The 19,256-nt window shown below is 39.0% G+C and overlaps 1 protein-coding gene and 1 non-coding gene across 5 annotated transcripts in view; both read right to left on the bottom strand.

Moving 5' to 3' along the window:
* Nucleotides 1-13,893, bottom strand: part of NPHP3 (nephrocystin 3) — a 32,475-nt gene extending 18,582 nt beyond the window's left edge. For 2 of the 4 annotated variants that reach the window (XR_012509422.1, XM_074371230.1), the window contains exons 1-9: nucleotides 13,436-13,893; nucleotides 11,632-11,757; nucleotides 10,911-11,061; nucleotides 9,006-9,158; nucleotides 7,837-7,970; nucleotides 6,238-6,398; nucleotides 3,645-3,801; nucleotides 2,084-2,158; nucleotides 521-694 (exon numbers count right to left, since the gene is read on the bottom strand). Coding sequence is in view for 3 of the 4 variants with exons in the window: in XM_074371230.1 (XP_074227331.1) it covers nucleotides 521-694; nucleotides 2,084-2,158; nucleotides 3,645-3,801; nucleotides 6,238-6,398; nucleotides 7,837-7,970; nucleotides 9,006-9,158; nucleotides 10,911-11,061; nucleotides 11,632-11,757; nucleotides 13,436-13,837 (1,533 nt within the window). In the remaining variant the exon portion in view is untranslated. The remainder of the gene's footprint in view (nucleotides 1-520; nucleotides 695-2,083; nucleotides 2,159-3,644; nucleotides 3,802-6,237; nucleotides 6,399-7,836; nucleotides 7,971-9,005; nucleotides 9,159-10,910; nucleotides 11,062-11,631; nucleotides 11,758-13,435) is intronic. The other 2 variants (XM_045511228.2, XM_010947738.3) reach the window with 2 other exon arrangements.
* Nucleotides 13,894-16,998: 3,105 nt separating this feature from the next.
* On the bottom strand, nucleotides 16,999-17,075 carry TRNAV-CAC (transfer RNA valine (anticodon CAC)). The gene has a single exon. It is a non-coding gene; the product is annotated as a tRNA-Val (tRNA).
* Nucleotides 17,076-19,256: the final 2,181 nt, after the last annotated feature.

The following is a 19,256-nucleotide window of genomic DNA, read 5'->3' as shown; positions in this document are numbered from 1 at the left end:
TAATAGTCTTTAAAAGATTAGTTCTTACATTAATTTTTAATTATAATTAAGTATTTTTTGAACTTGGACATAGATTCTCTGTGCACTTCTAGTTTTGTTAATTTGCTTAGATATTTAAGGATGCTGAAGGATCTGCCTGTTGCATTAACTGTGCTTTGTTTTCTGAATGTTTGAAATTTTGACTCCTCCAAGAAGTGGAAGAATAGATAGCCTTACTCCTTTTATCAAGTTTCCTAGCCATCCCAATCTTGACCTAGTGAACTAGATGGTAACATAATGAACATGTAGTTGATAAATCCTAATCTGTAACTAAACACGTTTGATGTTCATAAGTATACCTGAATCTCACACATCTTTATATGATACAAACCTATGCACATGTCTCAACATGGATAATTAAGCCATGAGGGCAAACACTAACACCATCCTTAACCTTGACTTTGATTAGGTGAAACCACAATTATGATACAGCCTTTAAGTGGCAACTGATCTTTGTTGGAACAATACACCAAATGCTTACTTTCTCGAATCCCAACTCATGGGCTGAGTTTGAAGCCTGCTGAAAAGCTTCCATTTGCTCTTGTTCATCATGGATGTCCCATAGAACATCACCAAAATCGTCTTCTTCTGGAGTGGAATCTTCACTGCCCAAATCCTTAGTGTCCAAGTCTGTGTTTTCAAAGCCCAGGATGTCCTAAACACCAAGAGTAAGCACACAAAAACGAATGAAGAATGTGAAGCCCTTGGCTGCAGTATTGTTAGTACAGAGGCCTCAGGTGGCCCTCACCTAACTTAGAGGGCAAGTCCAAACCTACGGCCTCATTATAGTGCCTCCAAGGATGAATTTCCAACTATAAAAATAAGTGCTAGTTTAAAAATGAAGAAGAGAAGTAAAGAAACATTAAAATAGTAAACATAAAGACTTTTCTTTTTCATTAAAAATAAAGTTAGAGGGGAATTTAGCTCCCATGAGATCTGGTTTCCAAAAAATGTTACACAATATCTATAGTTATGTCTGGCTGATGAATAATTTTAAAGACTGTGCTAGTGTCAAGGAAATATGCTGCTTTACATTTTTGTAAGAATTTAATTAGTAAGATGGGGTTTCTTGATATCAAATATTCCCACTGATATCTAATCTTTATATTAAACACTGAAAATATGTTGTCCCACAAGCAGTAAAATTGGTGAATCTGTCCATTTTCACTTTCAGCCATTTATTCTGCTCAATTCACCTCATTTATCTTGGTCCTAAAATTCACAAGGTTGTTGAGATCAAAACGGATCATTTCAATCTTTATACCAAAGATCACTAAACAAAATGTGTTGCCAGCAGTCGTATCATTACGTCTGGGGGCTCACTCTTTTTTTCTGATCACAAATCTCCATACTTGTAACACAAGTTAATTTCAAAAAGTAATCTCATCTCTTACTTTTCAAAAAAGGTCCCCAGCACCCTGAGGGAGGCTCAGCAGGTAAGGGCAAACAGGCTAAACATGGCATGCCTTCCTCTTGTGCCCGTTTCACTTGAAGACAGGGGATTCTTTCCCTCTTTATTATCATTATTAGCATTTTTGCTGATACATAATTTTAAGTGATTTTTAGTATTAAAAATAAAAACAGGTATAATTCAAGCAGAATATATACTGCTGACCTCAGACACCTCAGGGTGTGTTTTCACCCTTCTCTGCTGTTAGGGGTAATGTGGCAGAAAAATTCAAGAAGGATTTTTCTAATCTACAAAAACTCTAGGTGCACACAGAATCTGAGGAGGCTCTATTGAACAAGATGAATATTTTCCCTTAAATACTTCCCTTTTTATCTACCATTTTTATAATCCATTTTACATTTAATAGATATTAAAGCATCAAATCGCTTGTGAGACAGTTGAGAGATTCAGATACGTGGTACTAGTGATGCCATGCTAATATCACAGGACCAACTCCCGCCAGAACAATGGCATGCTCCCCGGGTATTGTTTTGAAAAAAAAAAAAAACAATTGATTTTCTCTGGAAAACCCAATTTTACAGAAAACAGTCTTAAAACATTTGAGGTGGAATCTTACAGGGACTGAATATTTACCTGTTTAATAATCTTTTCCACATATATATAAATTTTATATACTCCTTCTGCAGGATCTCCTGAGTGATCAATGATCTGGGGAAAAAAGATTTACAACAACAAGGAAAAACAGTATGTCAGGACCTGTTCTAAGTACTTTGCGTATATTATTAGATCATTTATACCCATGACAACCCTGTGAGGAAGACACTATTAATCCCTCCATTTTACAGAAGAGGAAACTGAGGCAAGTTAAATAACTTGTTCAAGGTCACACAAGGGATTCAGGGTGAACAATGTTGCAAATAAAACACAAAGTATATTCTTTTTTTGCTTATGTGACCTAATTTTGTCTTTTGTATCATTTAGTATATATAATCTTCAAAATCCATCTTTATATCAGTAAATTCTACAAAACAAAAAAGCAAAGAAGTTTATTCCACATTTAAATTTACAATCATGGCAGAGAGATCTAATTTGACTGCTATATACAAAAATTCATTCTTCTAGTATACTAATTTTTAAAAGCAATATTTATAGGATAAATAGAATGAAAATAAGAAAGATGAACTAATACCTTTCCTCATGGGAGCTAGTGGACTAGGCTGAAACTAAAATAATTAAAACAAAGAATGAAATGGCTCTAGAGATTAACTATAATAAAAATGTACTCTTTTGTCTTAGACTCTTCACCATGTTATGCTGGCTGCAAGCTATCTTGTCAATACTAATTGATGTAAAGAGAAATGCTCAGATTCACATTTGAACTTATTTTCTACCTGGGCACAGAGAAATAGAAACTTCATCCAAATCCTAGAGTTGTTTTTGATTGTATTCTTGACATTGACTATAAACATTTACCAAGTTATCTCAGCGCTCAGTAATTCAAAGCCTGTAATCTCTGTTCTAAAATATATCCCACTATGCAACTAGGATGATCAGATCTTCCTCCCACTCCTCATTAGGTTTTGACTTTTCCAATGCTCTCAGGAAAGGTTATCATGGAAAGGCTCCTCCTTACACTAACCTTGGTGGACAGCAGATAGAAGGACTCTGTGCATGGGGAAAAAGTCCAGTAAAGAGCCTGATTTGTCCACTCACAGATCATTCTTTTTAGGCACATACTGCATTCTTTCTTTCTTTCTCTTAGTCCCCACGAATCTGCTAGGACATCTATCGGCTCTGTCAAAATGTACCCAGAATCATACCGCTTCCCATCACATCCTCTACCACCACCTTGGTCTGAGGCACCAGCATCCCTCACCTGCATGATGGCACCGCCCTCCCTCCAAACCAGTAATTCTCGACACGGTAGTCCGAGAGATCCTTGTCAGAACAGCTTATCTTCCTCTTTGCTTAAAGGCCTTCAATGGCTCCCCATCTCATTCTAAGTTAAAAAAACCAAGGTTCTTCAGGATCTGCTCCTGTGACCTCTCCTACTCGTCTCTTGTCACTACTCCCCTCCAGTTACGCTGCCTTCCTTCCTCTCCCCGAACATGCCGCTCACTCCCACCTCATGGCCTTTGCTCCAGCACCTCTCTCTGCCACGCTTGTTCTTAGAAAACAAATGTATGCATTTTACCTTGGCTTTGCTGGTCTTGTTCAGGTTAGAAACTTGATCAATCAGTTGCTGGACAGAGTCAGAACTGACTTCCCCATCCTCCAAACGATGATAAATTAACCGTGGTTTGCCTTCAGGGTTTTTCAGAAAAGCTTCTTCACAGTCCTCCAATAAAAAGCTAGATTGAAAATTAGTATTTCTTGTGCTAAACGGCACGGTGGCAGCAGTTAGTCAACTAACCTAAATGCCAAGAAGGAGGATTTACTACAACGACAAGTGGCTAGAAAAGGTCCAGCTGCCAAACAAGTGAAACTTTCCAACAATGGATGTTTTTATAGTTCTGTCTTAGCTTAAGTCTTAAAGCATAACATGTTCATTGTCAGACAATGAGAATAGGTATGATAAATTGTGTACTAAACTGAATTTTAAAACATGCCTAACTTTAAATTTTTTAATCTAATTAAAAAAAAAAAAAACTTCTCAAAAATACTGTTAAACATGGCTCAAAATAGTGGACCAGACTCATGAGACTTTGCAAATAAATGGAAAACCTAACTCCATCTACAATTATGTAAATCTCAAGTTAACACACAAATACTATCAGCCTCAAGGTTTCAAGATTTTTCTCTTCTCTAGTCCTTTAGCCTTTACTCATCCAATAAATGATGTGAATCCTTATAAGCAAGATACACTATAAAAAAGATCCAGAGGTAGATTGGGAAAGATTAGAGAGCTAGTGAAAAATCATTTACTGTAGTAAAGGTTAAAAAAAATTCTAACTTTGTTACAGTGTACTATAACTGCAGTGTACTATACCTATTTAAATTCTAGAAAAATCTTCAAACGAGCTACTAGCATTTCCTACACCACAGGAAAATTGTAAACAATAACCCGTCTCTTAAAAGCATTAAATGAAAGTTTGTCTAGAGAGGCAAGTTAGTGTGTATACATAGGGCAAAGCTATTACATTATTCAGAATTTGCATAAAAAATGAAAATACTAGCTCTAAGACAAAACAGAAGAAAAAACAAAATGAGGAAAAGAAAAAGAAAAAAACTGAAAAAAGGAAAAACAACATGGTTTTAAGGATTAAAAAATTAACAGGAGAAAAACAGCAAATGACATATACTACCACTGGAGATAAAATACTACCCAGACATTAAATAACAAAACAGGATATACTCTTAATAAATATAAAAATAAAACAGGAAAATAAAAGAGGGAGGGGAGGTAAGGAACCTCAACAAAAGGAAATCAAGTTGAAGGAGGCCTTAAATTCGTTTTGGGAGAAGGTTCCTTGACCAGGTGGTCCTCTGGCCACGTGGCCTCTGGCTAGAGTCTCAGGGTCAATGATGGATTACACTGCAAAGTGCCTGGTAAAGCTTAGGACTCCAAATACTTCCATACATAGTTCAAGTCAGAGCTGGTCCTCAATAAAAAAAAAACAAAAATGCTTTGAAAGGGTTAAATCCAATTAGCTAGCAAATGTAGAAAGAAAAATTAACCTCTGATTTAACCTATTTTGTCTTCTATGTATATATCTAACTGGTAAAAAAAAAATCTTTATTTGCAGACTAGACTCACCGGTGTGATAATATTCACATTATAAGAAAACTGCTCACTTTACTGAACTTAAAGTGATAAGCTCTTCAGATTTAAAAATATGATTTAACACCTATACAACAAGTGTTCACGTGCCTCTCAAAGAAAATAATGAAGGTAAATGCGGATTATTGAAATCAAGGATCACTACTATTTTCTGTAAAGGGCCAGCTGGTAAATTCTTTAGGCTTTGCTGGCCACACAGTCCCTGTTGTAACTACTCATCTCTGCTGCTGTAGTGTGAAAGCAGCTGTAGATAATACATATATCAATGAACATACCTGCGTTCCAATAAAATTTTACTTATAAAAACAGGTGGCTGACTGGATTTGGCTTGAGGGCCATAGTTTGTTGACTCCTGTTTAAAATTATCTTTAACAAGGACCTACTATATAGCACAGGGAACTATATTCAATATCTTATAATAAACTATAGTGGAAAAGAATCCAAAAAGAATATAGATATATATACATATATATGTATATGTATAACTGAATCATTTTGCTGTACACCAGAAACTAACACATTTAAATAACCTGTATTTCAATATTAAAAAATGATCTTTACATTCACGACATTAATCTTTTTTTAACTTTTTTCACTGAGTTATAGTCATTTTACAATGTTGTGTCAATTTCCAGTGTAGAGCACAATTTTTCAGTTATACATGAACATACACATATTCATTCATTGTTGCATTTTTTTCGCTGTGAGCTACCACAAGATCTTGTATATATTTCCCTGTGCTATACAGTATAATCTCGTTTATCTGTTCCTCATATGCCTGTCAGTATATGACGCTAATCTTATGACCTATCAAACAAGCCTAATAGTATGAAACTTTTAACTTTTTATTTTATTTAAGTATGAAAAGTCATAGAATTTACTGCATTTCATGGATTGTTTCTGATTATAAGAATCCAATTAGACCTTATCTTTCAAGTTCACTTGGCAATCTTAATTCTATTTACAAGTTTAACCCCTGTAATAAACTATAGAATTTTCAGCTTACCTCGGTAAAGTTAAATGAATGAATAAGATAACTAATGAGCTCTTCTCAATTTCCCATTTTCTTACAGTGAGGTATTGATTTTCAATATCTACTGGAAAATATACAGCATGGAAAAAATATCCCATTGTCTCACACATCCTCTTAAGTTTAGGTGAATAGTCCTAAAAACAAATTAAAATATATAAAAGCATAGCTTATTTAACTACAGATCTAGTCAGCTTTGCACTATTTAAAAGAGCATGCTTTAGAACAGGTATGTTGGATATTCTCTGATTTAAAATTTTAATATATATATAATCACATTTTAAAGACAATCTTTAAGAGAAAAGGCAAGTTTCTCTAGAAAATGAAAAGTAATAGCTTAGGCTTGGCTGTTTCCTCACTCAGAAAGTGATTTATCTCATAATAAAACTTAAAATAACAGGAGTAAAATATTAGGCTATTTTGCTTTGGAATTTAGTTATCTTTTTTATTATTATAAATGATTTGTTTATTGTTATAGGGTGGAAAATATAAATCCATAGATTAATATAGTAAAAAATTGTCCACCATGATCTATTAGAACACAAAAGCAAACAGATATAAAATAAAAACATGTTGGTTTATAACAAATTAATTTACTAAGTAATGATATTTATTATTATGCAATAAATTAGTAATCCCCTCAACATATGTATGAGAATAACCTATATTCAGTTAGTGAGTGGAACTTTTGGCTTGCAAAAATGTTTTATCTTTTTACCAAAATTGAGTATATCAAAAAAGAAAGCTAAATGAATTTACTAGTCAACAATCTGGAGAGTGTTAATATAGCAGGTATAGCACGTGACATGCATATTTATTTAAAATTCAGTAGAACAGTAACTGACAAACTTTTTCTATAAAGGGCCAGATGGCAAATATTCTCACAAATTAATGACAGCTAAGCAACTTGGCTGTTTTGGCAGAGGTCTCTGCGGTCCATTTAGTCTCCATCATAATTTATTCTGCCACTGGTGTGAAGCAACCAGAGACAATACATTGAACATAGCTATGTTCCAGTCAAACTTTATTTACAGACAACAAAATTTGAATTTCATATAATTTTCACTTGTCAAAATATTACTCTTCTTTCGACTTTTTTTCAACTATTTAAAAATGTAAAAGCCAATCTTAGCTCCAGGTCATACACAAACAGGCTGCAGGCCAAATTTGATCCACAAGCTGCAGTTTGCTGACCCTTACCTTAGATTAACCCCAATGGCTGCCTTGAAAATTAAGAACCATAACAAGGATTAAATTTTATTATAACCTAAAACAGATTCAGGATAGGGCTGGCAGGTTTTAATTAAAGCAGGCACCACCAGTAAGGGTCTTAAACACTATGGAGAATGTATAATGAAGCATTCAAAAGCATAAAGTTCCAAGGCTTTAATTTGAACATATTGATAATATTGAGTAAGACTTTTTCTTAAGAAAAGCCCAGGATGCTTCCTGCTCTTTAAGACATAATCTAGTAGATAATAAAATGCTTGGTTTAGATGTAGTAGTATCATCAACAGGACACAATATTAACTTGTATTTTAAATCAGTGAATACAGAATTTATAAATGTCCTCACCTTAAGGAAAAGATCCATTTCGGGCTGAGTTTCATCTGTACAAATAAGGTAACATCTGACAGTGTTACTCCACAGAGAATGCGAAAACAGCGGGGTAACTTGTAATAAACTAGCTACAGCAATATCCCAGTCATCTGAAAATAAAATTTCTCATCAGTTCCTGAAAAAACTTACTAGAAAACATTTGACAAGATGATTCCCCAAAAGTTAAAAAAAAAACACAACAGGCATCATAGAATGAAATCTGATCTCATTTGCAATACTGAAGTAGCTTCTAGAATAACATCTCAGAAGGCAATCAGTCCTCTAACCCCAAATTCTATCCTGAGGCTTAAAGCAATCAATGTCACTAGTTGTCTTTGCTGGTGTACCCATGGCTCCAATCAAATGACAGGGAACTAGGCTACATGGGCTGTTCAGTCAGTTTGCTCCTCGAGGAGAGCCTACATTCCCACTGGCCTATGGTTTTACCAACTTATTATTCTTGAAATATACTGAGTCAAAAAGAAAGTTCAAGAATGGCATAAAAAGAAAAGTAATCAAATGATAGTGAATGAATATTCTGAAACATATTTGGCTAATTCAAAAGGCATAGTTAAAAATGATTTTCATTTTGCTAAAAGATAAATAATTTCATAGTTTTAAGAAAAGTAAAGCTACTTATCACATCTCAGATCTGTGGTGGTATTTAAGTTCTGAACAGATCCTAAGAGCTGTTTTGGATATCAAATTATATAAAAATAGTGAAAATATTCTTTTGATAAAAATACTGTATTATATAACTGAGGTTTTGTATTCTACTCCACAAACTGCTCTAACTTTCAACACCGTCAAAGATGCAGAGCGAAAGATTAAAAACTACTGTTTTTCAGTTAATCTACGTTAGACTCTCACTGCTCTACTAAAATACCGAAGAATTCAGACCAGCAGTTCAGTTATTAGAACCCACTGGCCAGTCTGACTGGGGAGCACCCTCTGATCCTGCTGTGAATTACGTAACTTCATTATCCCTGGTCAGTGACAAGCACCAATACGTGACGGTTTAACAGTGGAAGACTCCCAGAACACAAATCTCATGCTCTGCTGATGGTAGTTTTCCCAGCACACGATTATAGCACACAAACAGTCACTACTATTAACCAAGGTAATTGGCAAATGGCGTGTGTTACCTCTGTTGACATTAGCAAAGGGTCCTTCTACATCTATAGAACTATGGGCGAACTCAGGGCCCCGAAAGGACTGCTGAAGTTGGATCATGCTCCCAATCGAAGGCTCACTTCCCAAGGCTCCACCGGACCAATATTCACACTGGGTTCCAGCAGCTGTAAAAGTAAGAGATTTCATCTGATGAAAATCAAACTAGGTAGTGAAATTTCAAAAACTTATCATATATACTTAATAGGATTTCTAATTTAAAAAATAGTACAATATTGTAAATACAACAAATGTTCAAACTGATTCTGAATTCAAAACAATGATTTTAAAAGTACTTTACCATCAACTTCTGGCAAGTTCTACAGTGGTGGTTATCATCTCAAATTTAAAAAGGGGGTTAAAAAGAGAAAATAGATGAAAAGAAATTACAAATACAATAACCAAAGGAATTATAATAACAGAGAGAAGTGAAAAACATTCGCCCCAGCCACGAAAATTCTAAGAAACATTTCTAGCTATATGATTTAGGTATCGATGTAAAAGTTGAAGGAAAGAATTTCAAAGGAAACCTATTACTGGCACACTGGTAATTAATATTGGTAATCTATTAGGATGTAAGCTAAGCATATAAAGAGTACATTCTCTTTAACCTAACAGAGCAATAAAATTAATGTCTTAATCAATAGGTATTTATGAACATGTTGATTTTTTAAATAAGTATTATTTGCCAGAATAGTTGCATGGCATCCTTGACTAACTATAAAGTAAACTGGTATTTGAGCTAAATCTCTGGCAAAACTGAGAGTATTATTTGTAGATTTTTGAACTTCAAATGAGTGGCATTCCTTCAGGCATTTCTTCTTCAGGTTTAAATCAAAATATGAAGACCTGGGAGGAAATATTAACTTGTTTTTTATTAATTTGCCAAGAGAACTAGAATATTGAAACACTGTATGTTTTAACATATGTCAATACTGAAATAATCACTAAGACTAATGTGGGGGCATAAAAGCATCTTCTTAGTCACTCTAAGCCATTAAGAATCACTTCATTTTTTTCTCAGAAGTTAGTAACAAAAGTCCCAGGATGCTGGTCAGATTCCAGCGGTACTAAAATACAAATTAAGAGGGAATTATCAGTTGCTGTATTTCACTCCAAAATATATCAGTTTGTATATACATGGAGAATGACTGCATTTTTCCACTGCATTTAAAACAGAGTCTTTTTCTTTTTCCAATATCAATCGCACCTCATTAGTATTTCCTTAAAGCATGGTGGACCCTTCATTCTGTAATTCCAGATTTTTCTTTATTTCTAGAAAAAACGTACTTCATATGTTTAATTACAAAATAAAAACTTGAAAAGTATTTCACAAAACTGCATTGGAACCCACTCAATGAAATATTATGCAGATATTCTGACAGTTGTAAAGAATACATCAATTATGTAGAAAAACATGACAGAGACTACTGACTGTCGTCCAATATCTCTTCTCCCCCTCTTCCTTCAGTAACCCAACCCCAAACTTAATGTGGATACATGGCTCTCCTGCTAATGATCACACTTTCCAATCTTCCTAGGAGTAGGAGTCATCTGTGCATCTTTTAGATTGTGCTTTCGAGGGAAGTAATGTATTCCCCTCCCTCTCTCCCTGGTTAAAATGCAGATGTGATGGTGGGACCTGGAGGAGCTATCTTAGACCAGAGAGAGAAGCTATGGGTTAAGGTCAGCAGAGCAATAAGACAGAAGGAAGCTCAACCTCTACAACATCATGGACTTCATGGAAAAGAGCTGTTAGAGCAGCTGAGAAAGAAAGACAAAGTGCAACTCTATCTGTAACAGCAATTGCTTAAAAGGATTCAAAGTTGGCTCTACAGGATCATTACATTCAAGATATTATACATAGGAAATAAATTTACCAGTAACATCTGTACAGTTGTCATCTGAATCAGACTCCCCAGGATCAAATACTTGGATCCCCTGAGCCTGTAGCCTCTGAAGTTTGCTCTCCAACTCTCGCTTGGCCCTCAATAAATCCTGAATTTCATTCTCCTTGGTCTCCCTAAAAATCTTGAAAAGAAAGATTTTAATTTTGAAACCCTTTTCCATAATCAAAAAGCAACTGTGTCATCAACTTCTAAGGGAAAATTCTTTTATTCATAAAATCAACATTCATTTGGTCCTTGATTGCCTCTTTTATAGGATGAATAACTTGAGTACCTCTACATCGCTGTTTTGTAACTGGAACCCGCTGGAATTCCAGCAGGATGCGTGTTTATGATGTGGGGCTGTCCAATGCAGTACCAGAGGTTTAGCAAATTTGTCCCCCTCCCACTAAATGCCAGTACTGCCCTCCCATACAAAACGTCCCCAAACATTTCTAAATGCCTTCCCCTAATAAAAACACTTTTTTTTTTCAAAATCTCTATTAAAATGTTCACTTCCATATCTTTTCTTTGAAACTCTCAAGTTTACCTGGTCCAGCTAAAAAATGTAAAAAGTGCTTTAGTCTAGTTCTTACAACTTGCATGACTGCTTCAACAACTATTTCTATTTATTCATCGCAGCATTATATGAACTTTTAAAACATAACTGTTTTTATTCTGTGTCACTTTGGGGATAAAAATGTATGAAATTTACCTTGAATTGTCTTTTAACTTTATCTCTGTCATGTTCAAATGTAGCTGCTCTCTCCATTGCTTGGTATTTTGCTTCTAAAGCACTTTCCTTTTCCCGAAGTATCTTCTGGTAAGTTTTCTGAAGTGCCTGGAATAATTTATCTTGTTATTTCTAACAAAAATAACATGCCTCTTGAACTTTATATTATCTTGCATACATATTACACATCTTAGAATTCTAACAATCTACTTATTTTTTACCAGTGATCAAGAACTGCATATTGCCATTTTATTCAAACACATAAAAAAATGCAAATATGCTTAAATTATAGTAGATGAAGACACTTAACATTACGCCTTCAATGGAAATGAATACTTTTTCTTTGAAATACTGCACTAGTTCTTAATCTTCCCTACACCTGTTCTCCATCTTTAACAAAAAGTACAATTTGTAAAGCTTAACCTGAAGGATAATTAATTCTGAGACTCCACGCCTTTCTCATATTGCTATCTCCAGAGCCCTCGCAGTGCCTGACACACAGCAGGCTTCCCATAAATGTGTGATTGAATGGGTTAAATAAATACAGAAAAGGTTTTCTTAAAGCCTAGATAAGTGAAAAAGGAAAGGGTTACGTGAGGAATCAGGATTGGTAATAGGAATAACCTGGGACTGGGACATATGTCAACACTTTAGTGCACTCTGCCCTGGTTGGTGCAGCCTTCTTGTCCACCGCCACCCCACAGTCCTTTGCAATATGCAGTGTCCACTGAACAATGGTTTGGATGGAAATCAGATGTCTGAAATGTCTAAGTCCATTTCATATATGCAAGTGCATTAAGACTGCCCAGTAGGAAATTGCTAAGACAACAGATAAACTGCTTATGTCTTCCCAGATAATAGTGCTAACTATACAACCGCTAACAGGAGTGGGTGTGTTAACTAGAATGCCGAGTCTAGAAGGAAGAAGTCTTCTTTCTTTTAGAAAAATCAGCCTGAGGTATTTATTCTATTCCTACTGTAATGAGCCCAGGAATACCTGGGCTGTCCATAAGTTTCTCCCACAGCAAATATAGAGAGCAAGCTTAGAGGGGCCCCCAAAAGATGGCACAAAGTCTCACAACTTTGCCCACAGAAAAATACCCTTTTGCTTTATATACTATTTTAATTAGTTTAAATGGATCTACTACAGGGAGTGTAGGCGATAATTGTTTTTTGAGTAAATTAATCAAATGAGTTAAGGGCATTTGACTACACCTAGAGAACGTTTTCAACTAGAGCAGTTAAGCAGGAGGCTTCCAGAAAATTTCACTTCAAGATCATTAAACCCCAAGAGCTATGGAACTTCACAAAGAAATTGGAGGTATGTAAAAATTGTGTGTGGGGGCGGCAGGGGGTTTTAAAAGTCCTGGGAAGCGTTTGATGAGTTGCTTCAACAGATGTCACCAGTCTTTTGTGTATATGTGTGCCCCGTGTGGACCTACTTCCCTGGAGATTGGCATTTGCTGCTTCAGGACACTTTCAGGCTAATTGCTTCAGTGTCCGGAGGCATGGCCAGAAACAGAAAGGGGGAGGAGGTTTAGTTAAGCAATCAGTTTAGACCCCAAGACAATACGTCCCCTGAAACTAAAATTCTGAGCAGCTTCTGCTCAACTTTCCAGACTTTCTCGGTTTGGAGATGAGACAGGATGGACGAGGGGTGGAGTCAGGCATCCAGGGTCCAGCTGGCAGTGCGGCCAAGCGGCTGCGGGGCCGTGGGCAGGCCGCCCCGGGCTTCACTTCCCCGGGTGTCGCGGTAGTCCCTGAGGAGCGCCCGGCCCCGCATTACCTGCAGCTCGGCCCGCAGCCGCTTGTTCTCTGTGTCCAGCTTGGCCTCACGGCGGCCCATGGATAACAACTCCTGGTTCTTGCTGACCCGGAAGATCTCGTACTCCTTCTTCAGCCGCTCGTACTCGGCCGCCGCGTACTCCAGCTCGGGCACCGACGAGCCAGTGGACTTGAAGCTGGCCCCCAGCAGCCCGCCGCCGCCCGCCCCGCGGGGCAGCGACCCGGGCCCGGCCCCCGCCGCCGCCGCCGCCACTCCCGCGCCCCGGCGGAACGAGCTGCGCAGCAGGCGGGCCTTGGGCTTCACCTCCACCGGGATCTCACAGGCCTCACCGCCGCCCGCCCCGTAGGTGTCCTCGATCACCTCCCCGCCCGCAGGGCTCACAAGCGACGAGGCGGTCCCCATGGCGCCAGCGGCCGCAGCTACTTGCCAGCAGGGTAGCAGGAGGGGGCGGGACGGGACGAGCGGGGCGGGGCGGGGCAGCAAGAGGGGGCGGGACGGGACGGGCGGGGCGGGGCGGGCAGCAGGAAGGGGCGGGGCGAGCAGCTAGAGGAGGGACGGGCTGACGAGAGGGACAGGGCGGGGCAACCTGGAAGGACAGGGCGAGGGCAGGGTGGCTGGGCGGGGCGAGAGGAACGGAACTGATGGGGCGGGGCAGCAGGACTGGGCGGGGCGGAGAGAGAAGCGTGGAGCCGGCCGGACTGCCATTGCGTTACGTCAGGGCCCACAAGAGAGCGCAAGTAGGTTTTACTCCGCTGACTCTACCTGTCTGGAGGCTTGCGGACCGGCGCGTGCCTCGCAGGGAGCGCTGGCCTGGGTCCGCAGTTGGTCCACCCGGGCTGTTGCTGTTTCTGTCTTGCCGCCGCTGCTGACCCAGCGCTCCGCTCCTGAGGCAACTGGGAAATCTGAGAAATTATTGAGCGGCTGCTGTGCGCCTTTCGTTGCGTGTCTCTCAGTAGGCGTGCAGTTGTAATGACCTCAGAGAGACATAGGACCAGCCAAGACAATGCTTTTAGGCTTTGCATCCTGAGATCCCCATGGACAATCCTTAGACAAGGTGAGGGTTTGACTTTTTGCAACAAAGGACTGTGGAGACCGCGCATCAGAGGAACTATGAGGCATCTCACCAAATAAAGGGAAAGGTAGAATATTACAGTGTTTGAGGAGAGAGGTGGGGGAACTGTTTTAGGCTTTTAAGTCAGGGAAAGAACCGAGTTGGCATCTGCTCTCTTACCCTGTCTTGTGTTCTCTGCCCCTCCGCTGAGTTTCTGTCCTCTCCAGGTTTGGAGCCCTGGGAAAGAGGACAGGCGAAGGGGCAGGAAATACTTCATTTGATTGACAGCTTGGTGAGCTGGATATAGGTGCTCTTTGGACTTGGAGAACTGTTAAAGCTCCTTCTCACAGGGAGTTTTGTAAGTTCTTCAGAGACCCCTCTCCCTCTCATAACTGGAAGTCTTTAATCTTCAGTTCCCTTGACCCGGGCTGGTGCAGCCCTATTCCAGCTATTGCTCACTCCTTCCCCAGGATCCTCTCCACTGATGTTTGTCCATCCCCATAGGGTCCCTCTTGGACAGATGCAAGATGATCCAGGGTATTTCACTTGTCCATGGGGCCTACATCTGATCTACAGGTGCTACAGGTCAGGTTTCTTGTGAAGCAGACTCAGATGGAGATAACCATGGCGTATGTTTTTTGGGGAGTCCCCTTGAGATCAATACCTGTAGAAAGAGAGGGAAAAAAGAAAAGTTGATCAGCAGGAGAAGTTGAGCTACTGGGACTTCTGAAGCTGGGATGGCCCTGCAGAGTTGTCCTAAATTGGGGTGGGGGATAGGACCTTATACAACTATACCAGTTAGTCATTAGCTCTCTTCAGCCAGAGCAGTCCCAGTGGAGACTGACAGTAGAGGACTGCCTGCTGACATCACTTACAGTGGCTGGAGGAACAAGTCTTTCAGGCATCACAACATCTACCACAACAGGAAGCACAATCTTCGCCTCAAAGAACTGTGGGAATGCAGCCCAGTTCTCACTCCCTCCATCAAAGTAGCCAGTCCCTTCCCTTACCCTTTAGATTTTCTTCAGGAGGAAGTCAGACACCAGGCCATTGTGTTCTTCAGACTTCAAGAGATACATATTAACTTCTTCAGGTAGTCTCCTGGGATAAAAGAGAACGTTCCCACCATCAAGTATCTCAAGAACGTCTCTCTTTTAAAGACCTTTTCTGATCTCTAACTTCTAATTGTTGTACCCTCAAGCTGAATCAGCGGTTTAAGGATCCTTCACTAAGTTTCAGACCATCTCCTTTGGAAAATTATGCATATTAGTCTTGTACCTCCTTTGGAATGTGCATCCTTAGAGACTTCCATTATTATGTTTGAGTAATAAAATTTAAAACCATCACCCATTTCTTCCAAACCAAGAAGAAACTAAACTAACTTCCCACAGCTTGTGGAGTAAATTCAGATTCTGCGCCTGAAACAAGTGCCCTGAAGCAGTGACCCCCCCACCTCTCATCTATCCAGTAACTTCCGTCTCCCCACATTCCTCTACCCAAATCTTGTTGATTTTCTTCTCCTCCTCATACCAACATAGTTTCTATTTCCTTTCAGTATTCTGCCCACCCTCATTTCTTTCAAAGTGTAGCTTCTTTCTCTAAGAAACTTTCCCTGGATAATCATACTTTTCAGGAGTTTATTATATCAATCATTTCAATTCAGTAATCTTTGCCTGTGTGCAGAGTACTGTGCTTGATTGTTTTCCTGACCTTATCCTTCATTAATTGTGTCTACATTCTATCCATCTGGGTTTTTTGGTAGTTGTTATTGTGATTATTCCATTTGTTGCTTAGATTCATCACCAGCAACCCTTACTGAGCTCTGCTAAGAACATAACGTAGTTAGTGCAAATGACTGATGACCCAGAGAGATGTCAGATGTGGCCCTGTCCTCAAAAAGCATAGAGGTTGTCACTGCCTTCCTTAATAAACTTTACTTAGTTTTGCGGATGCCCCAAAACTCAAAACCAGGTTTGGTGAGATCATGGAGGCTTCCCCCTATATAGTGATTACTGGCTGTCTTTCTTATCAAAGACTGTATGCAAAATTTAGCATGCATACTGACCTTGGGTAACTGTTGGTTAATGCATAAGTGACCTAAATGAGAGAGTGAGCACAGAGGTGATCAGTTACAGGGTGCTAGCTGGTATTTAGTATAATAGTGAGATTGGCTTCCAACATATTTCTTAATCCTAAAACATCACAGAATTTACTCCAATTTCCAGCCTCATAATTTGTTTCCCTTGTTTATGTTGTATTGAATTTAACCAACAAACCTCAGTCTGCATTTTGAAAGGATAACTCTGAATATAGAACTTTGATGAGGAATAATGTCTATGGAAGGCAGCTTATGACTGATTAAAGATGGCTACAAAATTTTTAATACTCTTTCCATTTAAAAAACATTTTAAAAAGTTTTATTCCTTTTGTTTTATTTGTTTATTTTTGTCTGTGGGTTATTTTGGGGCCGGGGGGAGTAGTTAGGTTTATTTAATTTATTTAAATTATTTTTTGGTAGAGGCACTGGGGATTGAACCCAGGACCTCATGCCTGTGAAGCATGTGCTCTACCACTGAGCTATACCCCACCCCCCTAATATTCTCTCCATTGAAAAGTGAGGTTTATGATGAGGACAGGCTACATAATTTGTGGGTCTCAGTACAAAATGAAAATGCCCTTTGTTCAAAAATTTTAAATAATTTCAAGATGGCAGAGCATTAAACCAAGCATGGGGTCCTTTTGAGTTCGGGTCCCTATGCAACTGCACTTGTGGTTCTACAAAGGGCTGGTTGCACACCCATGACTACAGCCCATTTCTGACTCTTCCCCCTTGAATCTGGTTGGGCTTTGTGACTGCTTTGACCAGTAGAGATGACACTGCCAGTTTCTGAGCCCAGGACTTGAGAGAATGGCAACTTCCACTTCCTTTGTCTTGGAACAGTCTCAACAGCCTTGAGCTGCCATGTAAGGAGACCTACTACCCCAACCAAGACTGCCAGACTGGAGAGGTGTGTAGGCATTCCAGGTGACAGGCCCAGTGGGCCCAGCCTTCTAGCCAAGGTATGTGAAGTGAAGCATGTTGGACTCTTCAGACCAACCTATTTGCTAGTTATATACCACTAAGTGACTAAGTGACTTCAGTCAGCACCACAGGGAGAACAGAAGAATCACCTAGCTTGACCTTGGCCCAAATTCCTGGCCCACAAAACCATGAGATGTAATAAAATTGTTGGTTTAAGCCAATGAATTTGAGAATAATTTCTTCTTTCACCCAGATCAAGAGAAACATTTCCCCACATTTGGTCAAGGTAGCTTGTAAAATTAATAAGCAGTGTTGCTGCCTTTTTAAAAACATGTGATTTGTAGAATAAATACCATTTGTGTAGGTAAGTGTGTGTGTGGTTCATACTATGAATATCAATCTGTTGGGACATTTGTTAAAAACTGAAATCCACCGAGTTTTAATTTCTGAGACTAGAACTTGCCAATTTGCAAGTTTAGTTAGCTCCCAGGTGATATGTACTTTAAGATCTCAGAACCACTGAGATTGCATAAAAACTGTGGCTCGTGGCTGGGGATGATCTAATTCCTTCCACTCAAAGTGTGGTCCACACATAGCAGCATCAGCATCACCCTGAAGCTGGTTAGGAATCATTCTCAGATTTCATCACAGACACACTGAATCACAGTGTGCACATCTTTTTAGATCCATAGGTGATTTGAATATACCTTAAAATTTGAGAAACACTGCTGTGGAAAAATGATTCTTAACCTTGGTTACACATGTCGACTGAAAAAAAAAAAAAAAGCACAACATGAGAGTTGTGAGTTAAGTTTTATTTGGGGCAAAGTAAGGACTACAGTCAGGGAGATAGCCACTCAGATAGCTTGAGGAACTGCTCCCAAGAGGTAAAGAGGGAAGTCAGTATATATGTGATTTTGGTGAATGTGGGTACCTGCAGCCAAGCACACATTTTGGCAGAGTTGCTGCTGTTGTCTTTGTTAATATTTTAGTGCCTTTCTAGATATGAGAAAATGCAAGAAATTGGGCTCATAAAATCTTCCCCAGAAAAATATCTGACTATCTGAAGGTCTATTCTGCCAGTTTTCCCAGAGCACAGAGTGCCTCATTCCTGATCACTGCCCTGAACTCCTTTCAGGGTGTGTTGAAGGTCAGTGACTGCAGCAGCTAGAGACCTAATCCTTGTAGAGGCAGATGGCAAGTGACAATTTTTAGATGGGACATGGTAAAATTACTTGGAGAGCTTAAAAAAAAAAATTCTGCTGCATGGGGCTCTCCCCAGACGAGTAGGATCAGAAAATACAGGAGTGGAGATCTGGCCATCATTATGTTATAAAAGGTCCTCGGAGGGTTTTAATCAATTGTCAAGGGGGAAAGCCACCGTTCTCATCCTCTGCTGTCTCATTATTGCCTAATATGTGTGCAGTACCCTTTGGTAACCATCTTTGTGTATGTCTGCATGCATCTAGATTCCTATTTAAACTTTCTTTCCTTTCATCACAGTTCATCATAATGAGTGCACATGTGATTTTGACCATATGGATAGTATTGTGCTTCAATTTGGGAGATGCACATGGCATCATGAATGGCCGAAATATCCCCAAGAAAATGTATCCCCTTAGGAGTAAATGACTGTCTAATTAGACATGCTACATGGAGTCACAGTTTTTGAAGAGAAAGGAACTTTACAGAAGGAAGAGATTCTAATTCTCATTAAAATGCCAACCTTCTCTCAGGCCATTTAGTCT

The sequence above is a fragment of the Camelus bactrianus genome, chromosome 1 (assembly GCF_048773025.1).
Source record: "Camelus bactrianus isolate YW-2024 breed Bactrian camel chromosome 1, ASM4877302v1, whole genome shotgun sequence".
Lineage (NCBI taxonomy): Eukaryota > Metazoa > Chordata > Mammalia > Artiodactyla > Camelidae > Camelus > Camelus bactrianus.
This window is presented reverse-complemented; position numbering and strand designations above follow the sequence as displayed.